The sequence below is a fragment of the Natator depressus genome, chromosome 10 (genome assembly GCF_965152275.1).
Source record: "Natator depressus isolate rNatDep1 chromosome 10, rNatDep2.hap1, whole genome shotgun sequence".
NCBI classification, from domain to species: Eukaryota; Metazoa; Chordata; order Testudines; family Cheloniidae; genus Natator; species Natator depressus.
In genome coordinates, this window is record NC_134243.1 from 79,256,257 (window position 1) to 79,277,715 (window position 21,459).

The 21,459-nt window shown below is 41.0% G+C and overlaps 1 protein-coding gene across 1 annotated transcript in view; it reads left to right on the forward strand.

The window, feature by feature from the left end:
* The window catches only part of SMAD3 (SMAD family member 3), a 102,941-nt gene extending 81,890 nt beyond the window's left edge, over positions 1–21,051 (forward strand). The window contains exons 4-9 of the mRNA XM_074966603.1: positions 10–84; positions 2,314–2,364; positions 9,819–10,031; positions 11,555–11,692; positions 14,382–14,526; positions 18,214–21,051. Coding sequence (XP_074822704.1) covers positions 10–84; positions 2,314–2,364; positions 9,819–10,031; positions 11,555–11,692; positions 14,382–14,526; positions 18,214–18,337 — 746 coding nt within the window. The 3' untranslated portion in view covers positions 18,338–21,051. The remainder of the gene's footprint in view (positions 1–9; positions 85–2,313; positions 2,365–9,818; positions 10,032–11,554; positions 11,693–14,381; positions 14,527–18,213) is intronic.
* Positions 21,052–21,459: the final 408 nt, after the last annotated feature.

The following is a 21,459-nucleotide window of genomic DNA, read 5'->3' on the forward strand; positions in this document are numbered from 1 at the left end:
GATTTCCAGAGACACCACCTCCAGGTTATCTGAGTGAGGATGGAGAAACCAGTGACCATCAGATGAACCACAGCATGGATGCAGGTGGGTCATCTTAGGCCATTTCCTGTAGCTTTCTGGGTCAAATCCTGAGACTCTTACTTAGTTCTTATGCCACCAGCGAGTTCCCTGACTAAGGGCCTTGGCATCTGACCCTATATTTTTAAATATGTCATTATAGTGCATATTTATTTGTTACACTATAACATGTAGAGGATTGTGGTTTTGGGGCCATTTTTATATCTAGGCTTCTCTTTTGAGTGCTGATGAGTAGATTGTGGTTGGAGGCTTTTTGATAGGACAGGACAGATGCAGTTTGGATTCCACAAGGTGGCTTACATTGTATAACACGCCTTAAACCCACTGGAAAAAGGTTCACCATGCACTCCCGTGCCCCAGAGCACCTGCTGCTAGACACTAGTAAGCAGAAGAGAGGAGCACTGACCACTGGCCTTCCACCTTTCCTTGCAGTCAGAAGTTCTAGTGTCAGCATTTAGTCTGGGTCCTTATTATTAGAAATGCATGCATGCATGCACAAATTGTGTACCCAGTCAGCACATTCACTGCAAGCAATGGTGTGATCAGACCAAGTGTTTGCCCTTGCAAATGGCCAAGTAAGTGTGTTTGAATATTGGGCCGTGAATATTTAAACGTTCAGAGACTTCTTTCTTTGTGTTTAGCAAGTGCTTCCCTGTAAACCATCAGTCCCCTTCTTCTCAGGTTCTCTGTGGCATTTAAACAAATACTGTGTATCAGATTATTTGCTCTTGGAATTAGTGCTAAAATATATGAACACAAGGTAGTTAAACATATGAGGGCCTACAGTCCTTACTCACGTAAGTAATCCTTACCCAAGACATCCTGTTGATGTTGGAGTTACCCTCGTGAATAAGAGTTGCTGAATCTGTCCCTTAGTTTGTAAAAGCTGTGGTTGAAAAGCAAAGACACATCTCTGGTTAAAATGGTTACTGCTTTACAAGAGAAATACACAAATATGGGCTGCATTCAAACAAAGATAGGAGTGCAGGGCCTAATTAATGCAAATAGTGCACACAGTCAGCTTCCTTTCTGTGAATGTTTTGGACTTCAGAGTGCATGTGGGATTTTAAAAGAGGAATGACAGATTTACAGTCTTTCTCCACGATACACATGGAGGAAGGCAAGCGTGGGTTTGTTTGTCCATATCAAACGTGAGCCTACTGACACAATCCATTTTTGTGCATGCAGTTATTGGTACTGTGGTTGACATCCGGACTGTAAATAGGGCCTTTGGGGATAAAATACTGGAACAGAGTTGGCCGAGAAGATACCATAAATGCCCAATTTATGTTCAAATGCTATATCCGTTCTCTCTGCGGGTCCTCCACTCCCTCAAATGTCATGGACTTTGTTCTTTTTATAAGCACAGATTTTTAAAAAAGCTAACGGAGCTCAGTGGAAGGCAAGGCTCTGCAACGTGCTCTCATACCTGCCAAGCCTTCATATTTTCTTGCAAAGCTCCAGTGTAATGCCTTCTTTTTTTATTGGAACAAATTCTTTCAGATGTTCAAAATGAATGTGCATATTTTCCATACAGAATTAGAATGATAAAGCCTACAACTCTCTGGTAATTGTGCATGCAAATTTACCTTTGATCACCTGATTCTCCATGGCCTTTACCTATATGGGAATTTACACCAGGGCAAAGTGAGCATAACATGCTACCATACTTATGATAGTGAGTTACATTCACTTTGCAATAATTTTGCACGCGTGTAAATAAATACGTAAGGTGCAGGGCAACAGAAAATCAAAGCTGTAGTTGTCTGAGTAGTTACCTTTGTGTGTAGTTGCCATGATGGTACATGCAGTCATGTAATGGCATATACAAATGAAGCACACGTGTCTACGTGCACAGTTTTGAAAACCGGGTCTCTTGTAAATGAAGACCTGGAGCAGCATGAAGATGCTTAGCAATATTACTTTGTATCATAATGATAGTATCTCTGAGCCTGTATAAATAATAATTGGCTGTTGAGGAAACTGCAAGTCTCACTTTCCCTGATCACAGAATGAAGTTCAACTGGGGCATGGGATGCTTAAGAATTCCAAGATTGTTACATATTTCATATATATCCATTGGGTTTAAGCAGCAAACACAGTAGTCTCAAACCAAAAACATAAGTGCCCTTGGTTTGATCTTTAGAACCAAAAACCCATGTCAGCATTGATGTCTCTGTTTCACTGTTTTTTCTATGCAGTTACCAGCTTAACCATCATCATCTTGATTTTCAGGTTCTCCAAATTTATCTCCAAATCCTATGTCCCCAGCACATAATAATCTGGGTAAGTATGCTGTCTTCATAACCGTGTGTAATTATGATGCTAGGCATACTGAGTATATATTAATGATGACATTACTGATGTGGCATTATTTAATGCTTCTTTGTGCTAATTCCTATTTATTATGGCAACAGTGATTCACGGTAGCTCAAAGTTAATACAGAGATCTGAGCTTACAACATAGGGTTGGATATAAAACAAGATGCAGTGACAGACCAAAAAAAAAAGGTGGGGGGGAACGCCAGGGTGAATGAGTGTGAGGGCTATAACAAAAATATGATCTGGTGATCACATAGGTTTGCCAGGAATGCATCCTGCTGGTTCTTATTTTAATAAAGGTGTTTTAAATTAAACTCTCTCTTCTAGAAAGCACCTATATAATTTTAGTTGCTTATTAGCTATCTAAGGTGATTATCTGACCACCATTATCTTACTGAGTGCCTCACAATCTTTAATTGTATCCTCGCAACACCCTTGTGAAGCAGTGCGAATATCCCTTTCATAAGACAGGGAACTGGGGCACGGAGAGACTAACTGACTTGCCCAAGGTCACACAGGAAGTCTGGTAGAGCAGGGAACTGAACCCAGATCCCAGGCTAGAGCCCTGGCCACCCGACCCTCCTTATAAATTTTGTGTGTTGGGATAATTGAGTAGGGGATGAGATTGGTAATGGGATGTTGCGTGATGGAGTTTTGGAGAGCACAAGGGCACAGTGGGGAAGATGAGACCGGGAAAGAAGAAACAGTAGTAGGCTAAAAAGCAGGTGGCGTGCTGAAGCACTTAAAATATGAGAGAGGCAGATGACAGAAGTGAGTTCAACATACTTGAATTGATGACTGTCGATATCATGGTGCTCACGTACCGGATCAGTTGTTCTGTTGGTTTGGTCCTGCAGGGTGCAAAGCACTCCTATCAGATATAGACAGTCCCTGCACTGAAGAGCTTAGGGCCAGATTGTAGCTGACCCCTCCAGGGACACACAAGGTGAGGTCAGGGACCATTATGTTGCTGATGCAAGTCGCCTGGTTCCCGTGTATGTCCTTCTACCTGAACTCAGGGGTGGGCTTAAGGCAGGCCCTTTGCACTGGCGAGAACATCCGAATTCAATCTGGGGACCTAGGCAGCAGTGTAGGCCTCTGCAGCCCTGGGCTCATCTTTAGGCATCAAGAGCATAGTCCAGACCATTGCATTATACCAACACATCAGTGGTTCTGTTTTCATCCTATCAACTAGAGATATTTAAAATAATAAATAAGAGGAAAACTAAAGATGTAGAGATCAGGGTTGTGTAATTCCCTGAGATAAGCCTTGTAGATTTTGAGAGTGTATCTGATTGTGCTCTGTATTTTCATGCAGACTGACAGAGGGGTCAGATCTAACCATATTGTTGAGCTCACCCCATTTGAAATTACTCTGAGCAGTCACCCTCATAGAAAACCCTTACAATCCTGCATACTGCAGGATCCATTATCTAAATGTTACTTAAGCCAGTAGACACAGACTACTTCAGATTACTCTTAAAATGCCACAGCCACAAAGCTTACATATGCTTACAGCCCTGGCACAGAGTATCTTGACAGCACTTCAGAATTTCAGGCATTGGCTGGCTTGTTTTTGGATGTCTCGGGCTAGTCAATTTTTTTTTTTTAAAGAGGGTGCTGGATGGATATATATATATATTATATATATATATATATATATATAATATCTCTGGGTGGTACTAACATTTTTCTTGGCTTAACTGTCAAAGCCGAAGAGGGGTTTTTTGGGTGTTTGGTTTTTTTGACTGCATCCTTTATGCTCAAGTGTGCTGCTTGTGAGTCAATTGGAATTTCCCATGTTTCTTATCAACATTTTAAAAAACAACAACAACAACAACAAAAAACCCCAATCCGGATTGCTTTTTGTTGCTGCAGATAGCAACCACCTCACCCAAATGAGTAAGGAGTCTCTAGAAATCAGGCTTCAGTGCATGTTTTTTCCAACGGCAAATGGTTATTAAAGGCAATGGTTATTAAAATGTGCTCCTTGGCTGGTTGGTCTGTAGGATGTCTAATGTGGTGTCTGGTAGCAAAGACTAAACAAGGGCAGCCAAAGCATGTTAACCACAAGTAATCCGTTTGTAGTCTCTGAAGCTGGAGTCAGAAAGTGTAATAACTTGAAATAAAATGAAAGGGACACAGCCAGGAGTTACAAGATGAACATTTGTTGTTCTTTGGCAAGTGGAGGTTTCAAAAAATATATATCTTTTTTAAAATTTATTGTGGGGTGTTGAGTTGTGGGTAATTTTAAAATAAGTGAAATGACACATTGATGATCAAACCTGTCCTGTGTCAGTAGTGATGGAAAGCTTGCTGCCATCTACACGCTGTTGGGTGATCTGCCCAAAATGAAGAGTTGGTGGTGGTTACAGGGTAGATGACAATACAAAAACAAAAAAAAACCCAACCCACTTCCTCCCTCAACTGACAGTGTCAGCAGACAAGCCAAGGACTGAATGGGCCATGGGAACTGAACTCCCTTCTCCCAGTACTGCAGATGGTCTCTCCAGATCAGAGGGAATGTTTTGGAATGTGAGTGCACCTGCAAAGGAGTCCACTTGAAAGAACTTTTTTGGTTCAAAGGTTTAGTTGTCAAGCACACGTTTTTAGTGAAAGTTACAAATACCAAGTGATCTCCTATTTCTTTTATTTAAACTAAAAAAAAAACCCCAAAACAAATCTATGGCTACTGGTGCTCTGTAGATATTCAGATTGAGGTCAGGGAGTTTATACAGCAAAGGGCCAGAATTGGATATGCATATTGTTATCTAGGAGTTTGGTATACTGGAAGTCCATTGTCCTCTTCCTCAGTGTTGGCTCTACAAGAGGCTTGACACAGACACTGCAAGTGAAATAACCACATACCATATGGTCAGATGAGTTAGTAATACAGGCCTCAGCTGGTTTCTGTGGTGCAACGCTGCTACTCAAAAAAAAAAAAAAAAAGTGGTATTCCCAAGCCTTTCTGAAAGTTCAATGGTTATAGAATGTAGTGATAATGAGGAGAGTGTACTCAGTCTCGCTTGCTTTCTCTCTCTGTCTTGCTTTAAGGATGAAGTTAGAGATGTGGCAGCCATAACTGGTACATATGGATTAAAATACAGAATTTCTGGCAGAGATTGTCTCATCTGAGAATCCAGTGATGGTGTTGCCTTACAAAAGAAAAATAACTAATCTAAATGTTAGGATCTGAAATAAGAGGCCTTTAATATTTTCTGCTCACCTGCCCATGCCCAGTACAGACCTTCCTGGCCAGCATCTTTGTAATTTAATGTAATTCTTGAATATCATTAGTTGGCTGAAATTTTCCACAGAAAAGTATCGATTTTGATAAAATTTTCCCTACCAGTAGATTCTAAATGAATAGTCAGTATTTCAAAAATTAAATAAATTTTTGCCTTGACTGTCATCTCATGTCAGGTTGTTGGGTTTTTGTTTTTTTTTTTTTGTTTTTTTTGAAACTGAGAAACTTAAACATTCAATTGACAGTTTTTGGATTTTCAGGAGTGTCCCCCCCCCCCCCCCATTAAAAATTGTGAGGAAAGGGTGATGGGAAAACCCCTTTTCACACTTAAATTTTTTTTTACTGTTTTCCAACTGAAAAACAGAATGAAAAAATGTAGGGTTTGTTTGTTTTTTTTTAACCTTTTCACACCTTTGAGAAACTTCTGTTTTGACTGGTTTTCAATATTTGCTGTGGAAAAGTGAAATTTTTGGATCAGACGTTTCAAATGGCCATTTCCCCCACAAAGTTTGGATTGGGAAAAATGCTGGGTTTCCAGCAAGCTCTGTGTAGTATGAACAGGAGGAATGCTAGCTGCTCTGAGCATACATTACAAGTGCTGTTCCTTGCTTGATGCAAGAATTTTCAGAAAGGAGCCACCAGTCTCATTCCATCTTGTTGTATCAAGTACTTCACCAAATTTCCATGAAATAAGATCGGAGATAAATTCAGTGACCGATCTCACTGCAGGGTGAGTGCTGGGAATAGCATGAAATGATTTGTTGTATCAATTCACTTTATATTTTTACTTAAATTGATGTAAAGAGCCTGCAGTTGTTCTCTGCAGCTGAGCCAACAGAAATACTGCTAGAGATCTAGCTCGGAGATTATGGGAGAATAAGTTGGATGGGTCTCATCCCAGTACTCGGGACATTTATCATGATTCAGCATGATAGGGATCGTTTCATGAGAGGGACTTGGGACAGGAAAAAGCAAGCATCTTGTGTATCAGAGTTTAAATGGATTGGCAGTGCCGTGTGTGGAAGATTGAAGGAGGGTTTACCTGATTACTATGTATCCTTTATTTAGCTGTTTGCACAGTCCCTGTGGGCACTGTGTGGCTCTAGCATTACTACAGCTCCTTACTTGCGTGAGCACCAAATCCATAAAAATCAAAATGATACATACAGACCACTTCTAACTCAAGAGGTAACTCACTCTTTCCATGATGGCTTAAAACTTAGGCTAAGCCTTATACCACAATCATAGGGAAGGCAGCATCATTAAACGTTCAGCTGCATTTCTTAGAGACTAGTGCATTTCCAACAAGATTCATGAGTGGTGAGTTTGTTGGTTTCTGTCTTTCCTCAAATTGCAAATTAAGCTGGAAGTGAAATTTCCGTACATTCCTCAGTGGGGACCCGCAGTCCCCTTGAGACACAACCCAAGTGGAGGTGGTTGCTGAAGGAAAGTACCACAAAAGTATATACAGTCCCACAGGTTGAGGATGCTTCTACAACCCAAGGGCAGCATCACTCTGAAGATACCGCTTGCCGGGCTAAAAACTTGTTTTGCTTTTATGAAACTTAATAGACTCTCATTTAGAAATGTTTGCTCTTGGATAAGAGCAAGCATAGATTTTTTTTAAAGCAAATGAGCATGATCTAATTTACCTTGATTAGCATTGCTCTTTGCTATACATTTGTCAGAATGGTTACAACACTCACAGATAGGTGCCGTAGTCCAAAACTGCTAATCGGTGAAAACTGTAGACACACGCTTGACACATGGCAATCCCAGTGTAGTAGTTAAATGAGTAACATAGCAGAAAGAGGCAGAGATGGAAAAGGAACAGCATATATTGTACTTGATGACTCGTGGATTTGTACAATGGCATGTGAACATGTGAGGGGAAATACTCAAAGATTTTTTGCTTTAAGTTTGAAGAAACCTAAGTTTTATGCTCATAAGAATGTTATGGAATAAAAATCTTGTCAGTTGAGGCCAGGGCCCCCCGTAAGTATGTAAATACTCTATTTTATGGAATTACTTTCTGTTAATTTATGCTTTGAGGGTTACACTCTGATTCCTTTGGGCCTCACTTTTTCTTATGCAGGCAGGCATACACCACCTAGGAGAGCAGAAATGTCAGCCTTAGCTTGGGAAGTAGTTTCCTTTTAATTGTTCACTGAAGGGAGCATAGGTTGCCCCTTGATAGAAAAAGATAAAAATGGGCTCCCACCCTTCCAAAATTCCTGGATTTGGCTGGGATTTGCTGGGGTCAAGCGGTTTTCACAGAGCGGACCTTTGCCTTCACATTGCTGCTTGGATTTCTGGCGTGCTGTGGCACTTGGACAGCACATCTCCTGAGGAACCAGCAGCAGGTTGTCGGGTGCCCTGAGAATGCTTTCCCCTCAAAAATTGTGGAGATAAGTTATTACAGTGCAAGTTATTACAGACTATCTGCAGTAACTGGTGCTGGCTTCTGTGGAAGTGGGAGAAGAGGACGACAATCAGCAGAGTAATAATACCTAGCTCTTATCTAATGCTTCTCATCCGTACATCTCAAAACGCTGTACAAAAGAGGCCAATATCATTATCCCCATTTTACAGATGAGGAAACTGAGCACAGGGTGGGGAGAAGTGATTTGCCCAGGTCACCTAGCAGGCTAGTGGCAGAGTTGGGACTAGAACTCAAGTCTCCTGGTCTGGTACTCTATTAATATGAGACCCACCACTGAGTGGTGAGGATACACATTAAATGTTCAGGGAAGTAAGGGCGCTATTTACACAATACCTGAAACAGTGAAAGAATGTTGCATCTGTACTGGTACTCATTCTAGTTTAGAGGAGTATAAAATAGGGCTCAGTCCTGCTGCCACTGTACTCGGTAGGAATTTTGCCATTGATTTCAGTGGAGGAGGAGCAGTTCCACATGGTGCTGCTGGTGTTTTTGAGGTATGTGGCTATCCTCACATCTGTATCCCACTTATTAGGATATGTTAACACTTGCATTGTCTTTCTGGTTCAGATAAATACAAGGATCATTTGGACTGTTCTAGTGTAAAGGCTGCATTTTTGGGTATAGCTGAGTGTGGACTTGAACAGGATATAGTTGGATAGCAGCTTCATTTTCTCTAAGGAGCTGGTAACAGATGTTTTATATAAGAAATGACACTGAACTTATCTTCTTGGGCTGCTCTTCTTTGCAAGGAGAGGAGGAAGAGAGGTGGGGCCTGTCTTTGATTGTCAGAGCTGGTCTCTATAACCCTGTGCCTGGAGCACTGAAGAAATACCATAGGGGGGAACCTAGCAGTAGGAGCTGGAAAGATAGTGCTTTCTGTTGCTCACTATTAAATCTTCTCCCCAACTAAGGAGCAGCAATCGGGTGTTTTTGAAGATATCCTCACTTGCTTAGAATGGGGATGAGGAGATTAAATTACTATCGACTGTTACTGGAATTGACTTTAGCAGGAGTAGAAGAATTTCAATTTCTTTACTCTTACAATCACACCCCTCTTGCATATTTAGTACTGTCCTCTTCAAAATGACTCAGTGCAATAAGATGGTGCAACTAGTTTCAGTTGGGCCCACCGGCTGAATCAAACCACTGCCACAAAACTAAAACCAAAGACTTGTTATCTGTTAAGGAAAGTAGATTTCCCTTTTACAACTTTCCAGATAGAAGAATGATGAGAAATAAGTATTCCCCGTAACCTTGACATGGATCCCACATACATTTGGTGTAAATCAGGAGTGTCTCCACGGAAGATAGTGGAGCTAGACAGGCTTAAAACTAGGGCCAGTGAGCTCAGAAGCTGGACCAATGGGCCAAAATTTTGCTCAGTTACATCCATGTTACTGAGCGCAGAATTTAGCCCGTTGATTTTAGGTAAGGCACAGTAGCTACCTGAAATTAACGTTGTGTTTTCATTGTTTGTTTATGTGAGTTCAGTTTTATAGGTGGTAAAGATGAAGTCAGTTAAGTGGTAGTGTTGGCTATTTGTGATTATTCTGCATGCCAACTGCTTTGGGGTTGATGTAACTTTCTTGCTGCAACCCATTCAAATCTGTCAAGTAATTAAAGCTTGGTTGTTAAATAAACACAGGCAGTGGAGCTGAATAATATTCTTAAATGTTTCATTTTCTTCAAAGGACTTCTCTGATTTCTTTCCTGTTTTGCTTTGTGCAGATCTGCAGCCTGTTACCTACTGCGAGCCAGCTTTCTGGTGCTCTATATCCTACTATGAACTCAACCAGCGAGTAGGGGAGACATTCCATGCTTCACAGCCTTCTATGACCGTGGATGGCTTCACCGACCCTTCTAACTCGGAACGCTTCTGTCTTGGCTTATTGTCTAATGTGAACCGAAACGCAGCCGTGGAGCTCACAAGACGACACATTGGTAATGCCTGTTTTCTTGTTGTTGTTACCATCTGTTGAGTGGGAGGGGAATGTGTAGAGGGTTGGATACAGAGTGCTGAAGATTAAAATCAGCCATCTGTGTAACTTGATCAGTTTTAATTAAGTATCTTCATTATTTTAACATATTAAAATTCCATAATATAAAAATAAAATTAATGTTACAACAGTAAAATAAAAAGATGTTTTAGAATGGATTTATTATACATCATAGAAGCTGAATTGTATCTATCGGTAAGAAATTTATTTCTAAATTTTATGAGAGATCTCTTGTGTTTTTACTCTTTCATGCCTGTTCCCTCATGAATAGAAAGCAGTGGCTTGATCCAGATTTCATTGGAATTAATGGAAAGACTGCCGTTGATTCAGTGGGCCCTATCTAGGCTTTTATAAGATAATCCATCACCTACACACATTTTAAACCAGTAGAACTCCATTTCCTTCAGTGGAGCTATTCCTGATTTACACCATGGAAAGCAAGAGGAGATTCAGGTCCTGACAGTGCTGAATGTTAAATAGCAAGTTAGGGCCCGATTCTGTCCTTGGTTAAACTGGTGTAAAAGTTAGTGGAGTTTTCCCCGTTTACACTGGTGAGGGCAGTATTAGGCCCTTCGTATGCGACTTAATGGTACAAGTTAGTTTCCCTGCCTCCTGCCAGAAAAGCAAACCCTCTTTGACCAGATTTTATTCTTCTTTGTACCCTTCTCTGGGGCAGAACCAGTGGCTCCTTCACTTAGCAGGTGTTTAACTTTTTCATTACTAAAATGGTTCCTGATGTGAGAAATCCCAAGAATCTAAAGTTAATCCTTAAATTCAGCAGGTTCCATATGCTTCAAGCAAGACTGAATGCAAAGTTTCCACACTAGCAGTGTGAGAGCACAGCAAAGGTTTATCAGAGTTACATAGACTGATACCTGAAACTTAGGATTTTTCAACTCAGATGGTATTTATTATATTCATTTATGTATTTCCCATGGGAATTAAAGCGTTTTATATCAGGATATAGTGAATGTTATCTCAGGCTAAACGTAACGGTTGAGAAGCCTTATATAATTTTATTCTAAATCAATTAAAAAAGTGCCATACATCTGTGGTGACTCTAGGAGGAGGTTGAAAACCATATGTTGAACTGATGAAATGTTCATATGGAGAATATTGGAGTGGCTAAGGGGAGGCATTTCTCAAAGTGGCGGATTTGTGCAGTGCATGCTGCAAAGGACAGTGCGGCTGGAGAATGCACTTCTGGCTTCATAAATTGCTCTTCCACTTCTCTCAGCTTGAAGTCCTCACAGAAGTTTGTTGTTCCCAACAGCCATTGAAAACAAAATTACTATGTTCTTTTCCCACCATCACTGACCTTGCTTGATTCCTCCCTTTTTGATTCAGAAGTAAACCAGATTTCTAAAAACTCTTTTTCCAAATGTTTGAGGTTTTGAAGATGATAAATGTTTTCTGCATGCTTCATTGCTGACTGACTAAACTGAAACTGTGCCATGTGTTTTCTAGGAAGAGGAGTAAGGCTGTACTACATTGGAGGAGAGGTGTTTGCCGAGTGCCTTAGCGACAGTGCCATTTTTGTCCAATCTCCTAACTGTAACCAACGCTACGGCTGGCACCCCGCAACTGTTTGCAAGATTCCACCAGGTAACCAAGCCTAGCCTTACTCACTTATGCTGTATGCACTGTCCTGTGTAACATTTACATGTGAAGAATGGGAGCTCTGCATACAGAAGTTGAGCTGTTCAACAAAATGAACTGGATTTGATGAATATTATTTGTTTATAGTAATCAGAAACCTAAAACCTATTTTATGCCATCTCCACAACTTCAGCAGTGTTCCTTGATAGCATGAAGGGTAAAGTTACTGTTATGAGAGTTTGTACTGTATATCCAGCCATCACCAGTGTCCAGGTTCATAAAGGTAAATGTGTAGGTACCTTAAATAGATTCTGATTTGTTTAAGCAAGAACACAGTCGGGCTCCTAGTCTGGATGTGCTTTGCAAACTATTGGTACTATGCAAATAAGAAATACAATAGTAGTAGTAAATGTTTTTAAACCTTTTGCTGAATGAATATATGAAGAAAATCCTTTTAATTTACATGCATCTATGTTCTTCTGTTATTTTCCTACTTCTATTTTATGTTCTTCTTCTAGGGAAACCACATATGAGGCAATTTCATTGTCTTGGTTGTAGTACTTATATCTATCTAAAACCTACTGAAAAGTCACAGGGGGATTTTAATAGGCTTTACTTAAAAAATAAAAATACATTTATAAACCTTGTGTCAGATATACATGGGTGGGTTGCGTTAGTTAAGTCAGGGTGTGAGCATATTAAGCTTTTTCAAAAATAAAATTTTTATGGCAAAAGTATCTAGAAAATAATATTTGGAAATAATGAGCAAGCCCACCCTTGAGATAGGGTTTTTGTTGGAGGGTTCACACACTTGATGTGGCTTTGGGCCCATCCATGGCCTCAGTTTCCCTTCTCAGATAGCTCACCAGCAGCTTCCAGTGCTTTTAGGTTGCTGAGGTGACTTAACCCTCTGGCTAAATCACAAGAGTCCACTAGAATCATAGAATATCATCCCAGCCAGGGCTTTGTCAAGCCTGACCTTCAAAACCTCTAAGGAAGGAGATTCTACCACCTCCCTAGGTAACCCATTCCAGTGCTTCACCACCCTCCTCGTGAAAAAGTTTTTTCTAATATCCAACCTCAACATCCCCCACTGCAACTTGAGACCATTACTCCTTGTTCTGTCACAAGCTCCAAAATTAATTGAAGTCCATAAGCAAACACAACCCAATCTTCTGCTCCGGGCTTGTGTCTGGCACAGACCTTCCTCTGCAGGTCTGCACTCCTCCACCATGGTCTTTAGCCCTCCTCTTGGGCTCAGCGTCCAGCCTTTTCTGACCTCTAAACAGCCTCAGAGAGTTGCAGCATAGGGGGAACTCATGCCCACTACATGCTATGGGTTTCCAGCCCATGAACCCTAAACAACTGGGCAATCTGCCCGTAATACAAACTGCCCTGTCTTTCCTTTCCAGGACCTCTTTGTATGTGCTTTGCCTGGCTTCCTCACTGGCCTTTTCCTGGCTCTTCTCTCGCTTTTTAGTGGAGCATCTCCCTGCCCCCAGATCTGCTCTCTCTGAAGCTTCTCCTCTTACTGAACACAAGCTGCCATATATCTTCGAGCAAGATTTATTCTAGGATGGCCTGTTCCTTAATTTTCCCAGTGGAACTCTTACAGACTCAACCAATGGGTAGCCAGGTCCTGTAGCCGTCGGGCCCCTACATGTGGACATGCTCCCAGCAAAAATGGTTTGATCCCCAAACAGATGACAATATGAGTTATGGTCAGGCTCAAAAAGCATGCTCAAGCGTCACTTTTTTAATCACTTATAATTCGTCTTGATCCAAGCATTTGTTTTTCAAACTTGGACATACTCCCAAATGAACACTAGTCATGTGCCAAGTTTCTAAGTCCAGCACTTAAGTTTTCTGGGTTTAAAAAAAAAGTGTGGCAATAATGTTTTACTCTGGGAAACTTGTTATTTTTCAACTACCCAGAACTCAAAACCCGCTGAATGGATTCTTCTTTAGCTTTCAGCTGGGACCAATCATGGAAAATTTCAATTTGAAAGGGGAAATCCTTGGAACGTTATGAACAAGAGAAAAGAGTGTTATAACTGAAACAGTTGCGCATTCTTAACTATAGTACTTGCTACCAAACTATATAGTATAGTCCTGACATCTGACTTTTGACAGCAAGAGCTATTTTGGCAACTGGCTCTCTACAGGATGGGGTGGTGATGACTTCTGCTAATGGATACCATCTAAATTCAGCTTTTATGGTTTCTTTTGTTTTTAGCTTGTACATTTCTACTAATTCCTTAATTACACTGTCAGAAAAATTAGCAAATATTAAGAGTTGAGGTTGTAATCAAGGTTTGCATTGTAATGCAGAGGAGATGAATGTGCTTTGTGTAGTGCACCTTCTTTATCCTTTTTGGAGGTAGAAGGAAGTGCCATGTGGTGATGCAGTCTGTTTTCGTCAACATAAACATGCTGAGGGGGCAGTAGGGTTCAGCATTGTGGTCCATAACTTGGTATTTCCTTACTTTTTTAGGGGTTGAATTGTGGGGGTGTTGCATTTATAACCAAACTTAATTTCTTTTAGAAGTTTGCTTCTTATTTATGCAATCTGTCCATAATGTAATATGGTTTGGGGATGGGGAGAGCAGAGTTAAGTGGTTTCTTTCCTTAGGCAGAAAGAAAGGGGATTTCTTAATTTAGTTACACTAATGCCATGTTGTCATGTTCCTGACAGGGTGCAACTTGAAGATTTTTAACAACCAGGAATTTGCAGCCCTCTTGGCTCAGTCTGTGAATCAGGGTTTCGAGGCTGTGTATCAGCTGACCAGAATGTGCACAATCCGAATGAGCTTTGTCAAGGGCTGGGGAGCTGAATACAGGTCAGATCTTTTGTCTTCATCTTTCAGTAGACAGCACATTTGTGCTTATTACCACAAATCATGCATCCTGCAGTCCTTGATTTTGGGAGTCAGAGTGCTCAACAAGGTCTTTATATGCTGCTTTTAGAGTAGGAGACTAAGCCAGCAGTAGTTTTATTAAAGCAGATAGCATGCATTTCTTAAGAATGTGTTTTTCAAATGTTTTAATTTTGTTTCCATAACTGGAGAAATGAGAGGAAAAAGCAGATCAATCCAATATAGTATAAGCTGCACCATTCCTCATTGGGAGGATGTGTATCTGGTTACAGTGTTGGACAGTACAGGATCTCTAACTGGAGCTTAACTCTAGGTGAATCCAGATGGACGTTGTAAGAAAAATTATAAGTTATTTATTTCTTGAAGTTAGATTTAAATTTGATGGCTGGCGTTTCTAATGAGCAGAATCATTGTGAGCATTTATTAGTGGATTAGGTTTAGCCTTAACATTTCTTTTGTCAGGGACTTGTGGGATTAAACTGAAAGCAGATGGTCTTGGAAATTTACATTTTAAGATATTGGTTAGGGTCGTTGAAAAATTACTGTAAAATCAAATTCTTCTTGCCCCATTCTCATTGCCTGCCACATGGCAGTTGTTGTTTAAATGTCCTTGTAATTACTGATCTGCTTGCTGTCCTTTCCATAACTTAAAGGAGTATTGAGAGGACAAATTAATAATGACCACTGTAGTTAGGACATACAGTGTGGTGTTTCCCAATACTACAGTACTCGTACAGAAAGCACAGGTTAAAAATAAATGCCAGAGCTTATACTGCCATCCTGAGTAGCATTGCATTTATCAAGCAAACAGAGCTTATAAATGCTCCGTAAGTCACAAAGGGAGGAAAGACCATATTTGCTAATGCCAAATGGGGGAAATGAAATTTGTCAGAAAATAAAGATTGTTTTGTGACAGAACAACATGCAAAGGATTAAAACAAGATCTGCTCTTAAAAATAATTATTTGAATGTGTTCCTTTAAATCTACAGCCTTATTTAAAGATTCTGTAGTGATATTTACCATCTCAGGATATGCTTGCAGACATGCCTGGCTGGTTCTTCTTTACAGTCTCCTGCAGCAGAAGGGGTTGGGTGGCGGTGGGGGGTGGGGTGATGCTATAGTATCAGCTGGAGCCCAGGCCTCTCATGTTACTCTCTTCCTTCATCTCTCCAGATGTTTGGAGTCCATTTTGTTTTTAAATCTTCTGCACCCAGGCCAGACCATTTCAGCTGTGGCTCCTGGCCATGGTCACTAATGAAATCCAGATGAGCATGACTTACTGGAAGTCGGCTATCTCATTGGAGTATTGTAGTCAGTGAAACTCTCTGCTCACATTTACTGTAGCAAAGCCCAACATTTGCTTCCGTGCCACGAGAAATTATATCTAATTGTCTTTGTCATAGCACAGTTATTTGTTGAACTGATTCATATGAAAATCTCATTGAGAGCTGCATCCAGAGCATTGTTTTAGTAATCTGTGCTTTAGCTGCTTAACCAGTTGAGCAATCTGTTGGCAGGATGTTTGAGTGTTTTTGTGTTCCAGCGATCAGGGGGGCAATTGCATAAGAAGGCCATGACACACAGGCTCTTCTCTGACAGCAGAGCCTAACGCAGGCATGCCAAAAAGCAACAGAAGGCATCCCTGGTCTAACTTACTGAAATCCATGTTCAAGCTGACATGCTGTCAGTGAAGTCTGATTGTCTTGATAGAGTGTCAAAATAAAGCATGATGTTATAGACTTGGGGATGGGGGGAAACAGCATGCTAAAGAATAGATTTGTATGTAATGGTGCTGAGCTATTTGTTGGCATGCCCTTTTCAGCCAGTGTTTGAGGAGCGGACAAATGTTCCATTTTAACTTCAGTGAGAGTGTTTTAATTTCATGGTGGCCATGAAGGGGATGTGTGCTTCACTGAAATGTCAGAATGAGCGAGACAGTTGTTCCACTCTCCCTTGCAATCCTTCTGTCCAGGTGGCTCAGGAGATTTCCATTAGTAAAAAAAAGACTCACCCTTGGGCCACTGCACAGAGTAAACCCTGCCAATACACCCACTCTTGTGGCGACAAACAGTATGCTGCCAACTCTGGTCAGCCATGCTTGATTTGGAAATGGGTGTGGTGCCTTCCAGGCAGTGTCTCCATTTTAAGACCAGAAGGTAATGGATATACATTCATAGATAGAATAGGTTGCAGCTCTCGCTCATGTAGGCAACTAAGAAGGGGTCTCCTCACTGTTGTTCTGCAGCTCAAATAGCTGTTGCATGATGCATCTAGCAGCCCCTCGGAGATTACCCCAACACCAGCTAGGGTCTTGATTCAGCAGCAGCTTTTCCCAAGGCCACTGAGGCTTTGACTTCCTCCTCTTAAATGATTAATGCTTAAAACTCTTGAGGATGGGTTCTAAGCTGAGAAATAGAGTACGGTTATCTCCAGCCTCTCCCTCTTCTTCCTTCTTTTCTGCAACAGCTGCACCTGCCTCCCGGCCCCAGAACAAGCCCCCTAAGCCTTCCCTTGGTGAAAAGCTGAAATCCAACTTGATACTCTCAAGCAGGAGGAGAGATTCCCCCACACTGTCCCTTGGCCTTCCTCTCCCTGCTCCATGGCCCTCAAGCCTTGTGGAGGCACATCACCTGCTCCAAATGGCATTTGGCCTGAGGGGGAAAGACTTAGTAGGAGGGCAGGTTGAGAGAGGAAGGGGAGGCAGGACAGGATAGAAGTTCCACTAGGCAACAGCTCTGGCTAAGCCTCCTCCATCTACTCACTACAGTTTCCACCTCTCTGCTCTTGAATTGTTCAGGAGATACAGGTTAGTGGCAGCCTACAGGTTAATGATGTGTTTCTGAAATATCTACTGATCTAGGGATGTGTGTGTGTGAAATAAAAATTTATTTGTACAGTGCCTGGCAGTTCTGCTTCTTAGCTGCTCCTTTTATTCAGTTGGTCAAATCTAAACTTTTCTCCTCCCCGCAACAGCCCTGGAAACAGCATAACTGCACCAATTATTGCACCTACAGGGACTCTGAGCCTGTGGAGTGGGGAAGGGTGGGAAATGCAGAGATCCAATGCATGGGTCTGAACCCTCTCTGCAGACCAAGCCACACCTTCAGAGTGGGTGTAGATGTCATCTGGATGACTGGGTGAGATCCCCATACATCTTTCAAAAATTCTGCCATATCTGAACTTTAACCAGCTGCTAAAACCCAATTATTTGGTTGAGAGAGTGTCCTGATTTTTATTTTTATTTTTAAATTACACACACAGTGAAGTGTTCGATCCAATCTAATTATGAGAGACAAGGTCTGTGAAAGGCATTTAGACAGTAGCCTTCCTTTCTATCTAGAGGATCAAATGTTGCCTCCTTTCAGAAATCTTTAAGTAGTAAGTAGATGCTATTGCAATTATCTCCTGCCATGAGCATAAAGCATATGGAAGGGGGAAAGGGTTTTTGGGGTTTGTAATTTTTTTGTAAAAACAATTTGGCAGCATATGCACAAAACATGTTGTTGTAGAGAAGAAAGACATTCCTTTGGGGTAACATGCAGGGCTATTGTCTAAGCAGGAAAGAATGTTTTAGTAGCTGTAAAATCTCTTCATATTTTTAAAGTTCTATAAGTCACATTTCTGTTCTGTTCTTTTTTTCATTCTTCTAGGCGGCAGACTGTGACCAGTACCCCCTGCTGGATTGAACTGCATCTTAATGGCCCTTTGCAATGGCTAGACAAGGTCCTTACACAAATGGGTTCTCCAAGCATTCGTTGTTCCAGTGTATCTTAAGGAAACATCTCCTCCTTGGGGGGCAAAACAAGGACTCTGGAAAATGGAATCAGTTTAACCCTTCGCAAAAAGCATAATAAATAAATTCTCCATAGTATTCACATGATCAGAAAAAACATCAATTGCAAAAACAAGAGGTTGTTTTTAAATGAAGTGCTCATTTTAAGCCACTTCCCTGAAACTATGTTAGCGCACATTATGGGCTATTGGAGTAAGAATTTGAAGCTGATGTTTTTCATGCTAAGAACACGGACTTCCGTTTTAGTGGAATGAAGCAAACATTCTGCATTTAAATCCTTGTAGTGCCTATGTTGCCTCTGCTATGTACAGCTCCAAGCATGGGGAAGCTGCTTTCATCAGGTGCTCGCTGGGTTGGGGGAGGTTTTCTCTGTGTTACTGAACTTCAGCCCAATGCAACGTAGCATCTCTGTAAAGCAGATACCATTGAATGTTGCTGCTAAGCCCCGCTTCTGTGTTGCTCTCCGACAGCCTGACAGGCATGTGTCTGCCCTTTCTGAATGGGCCAACCACAGCAGAGGGGCAGAGGTGTTAAATAAAAACAACACACTCACAAAAGAGATCCCTCCAAAAAAGCACTGAGGAGTCCCCCAGAGAGAGTGTTTTTCCCTTGTCAGACAGCGGACAATGAGGCAGGCCTGGCTTTGTGCGTGAGATGTATAGTTAATATCACCGTAATCTTGGAGACTGGATTTACGTGAAGCAAAAGACCAATGTTAAGGTTTGTTTTAATGTCGCTGCAGTGATATTGATTGGCTAAGGCAGCTCTCAGAAAAGTGTTTGTAACTCATTGCAATGAGCTCTTGCCACATCTGGATGAGTTAAGCCTTCCTTGCTAGGTAGTCCATTTGCATTAATTACATGAACTTCTGTATTGTATCCTCTTGATATGTTGAATGGTATCTTACACTTTTTAAATGTTATGGGCTCAGTGTACTTAGTGGTGGGCCCTAGAGAGGAGAGCTACCCCGTCCTTGCTGCCACATTCAGAAAGAGCACATGGGAGTAACCTGATTTAGAGCATACAGTGCCATCACATGCCACTCTAAAAATTTAGCTATAATATCTCAGATACAGAAATACTCTCTGTTGTTAAAACCTATGGTCAAGGTGTTTTGTTGCCTGTTAGAAGAAAGTATAAGGGGAGAGCGTGTTTTTTACGTGTATTATAAAATACTTCTGTGTTTTTGTTTTTTTTTTTAAATATCCTCACTTGACAGTTATAATGGTAGTTGTTCCCAGTAATGACTGTCATGGCAAGCAGAAATAACTTCCACAACTGGAAAAAAACAAACAAACAAACACACTGCTTGTTACAAGCTAAAATTTGCCATACACATTTCATAACTACTTCTTTGCCACTCGATCATCTGTTTTGTTTTGTTCCTGTTAAATATCATACATGTTTGTGCCAAAATGTCAGGGAAAAAAGCCTACCACATTCAGAATTTCCTATGGAAATCTGATGTAGAAAGTGAATTACAAATCTACGTCTGTCTCTGGGAAGTATAGAATGCTCTTTGCAGTGCTTTGTGATAAAAAAAAACCCTCAATCCTGCAAGCACTTACGCACACGATTAACTTTTAGACATGTGAGTAGTTCCTTTGAACTCCATGTGACTAATCTTGTGTGTGCGCATTTGCAGAATCACGGCCTAAGTCTCATAACTGGGCAGGGAGCTTTTGATACCATTTCACAGATGCATTTCAGGTGTCTGCATGTGTCTGGTCTGTCTATGTACTAAGGCTTTTATTACATACTTATTCCCTTGGTACCCATTTATGTACTGGCCAAAATAATTGGTTTACAAAATCACATTTTTGTATTTGGAGGCATCACCAAGGGAGGCTACAAGGGAACCTTTCTTTAGTACGCATACCGGACAAATTCTCCTAGATTTACCCTGCTACACAAGCTTTCTGTCCCTACGTGCAGGAGAGTGACTATGCTGTCAGTTTCACACTCAAAATGCCCTTCAGGAGGTTCCTTGCCAGTATTGTTTTCTCCTAGCAAATAAAGGGATGTCTTGGAGGACGACTTTCCATCAAACGTGAGGAATGACCTCTAGTGTGTAATTCATGCTTGTACCGAGAATTCCAGAGCAGATTTGCAGACGGACTGATGCTCCCACTGAAGAATCTTCCCCTACAGCTTTGACTAGAGCTCTCGTGGAGCATCAATGCTTGAATCAGAGTACTGGAGGTTTCTGTCATTCAGTATTTCTGCAGTGCATCTGAATTTGTTTAACTATGAATGCCTGTGATTCATGCATGGAGAGGGGTCTGAGTAATATGGTATTCGCAAGCCATTTAAAAAGAATAGGTCTGACTGTCATTGTGGATTGATTTGTTAATATGTTGGCTTCTTTACTTGCAGATATGGGCTTCTGACATAATTGCATGGAAAGATCTATTCTGGAACTTGTTACAGAGCTGTTTTGAATTGATGTTATGGTTAAAAAAAAAATTGCTATGTAAAAACAGCCTCAGGTTTCTTCCCTGAGCATCTGTAGTCGGATCTGCTTATTTCACTGCACAAGCCCTGTTTTACCTCCTTACATAATCATGGAGGAAGCTGGCCTCTATTCTTTCTGGTGCCTTAGCAACAAAAATGACATCTTAAATTTCTGATTGTTGAATCTTTATGACTAGTGATGGTGTAAAACAGAGAGAATCCAGTTTGACTTTAAGATTCCAAACTGAGTTAGCAGGGTAGCAGCTGGGGGGGGGGGGGGGGCGATTTGTCTTTTTTTATATGAAGTTCACAGAGAGAATCTCATTCTCCAAATCTGATTTTCATGTGGACTTATTTGGCAAAGCAGGTATCTGTTTTATTTGGCAGAGGGTTAAAACCTGCTAACCTTTATTAATATTTAGCAGTATGCAGATCATGATGGTAAACTATGGTTAGCAACATCATCATTCCTGTAAAATGAATTCAACTAGAAAACATAAGTCTCTCAGTCAGTACAGTTAGAGAAAAATGAGGAAAAAAGTTATCTTAACTTGAATATTAACTTCCTTTCTTCGCCTTCTCACTAATTCATAATAGCTTTATGGTTTTAAAGTCACCTTTTAAGTTCAAGTAGAGAGTACTGTGCCAT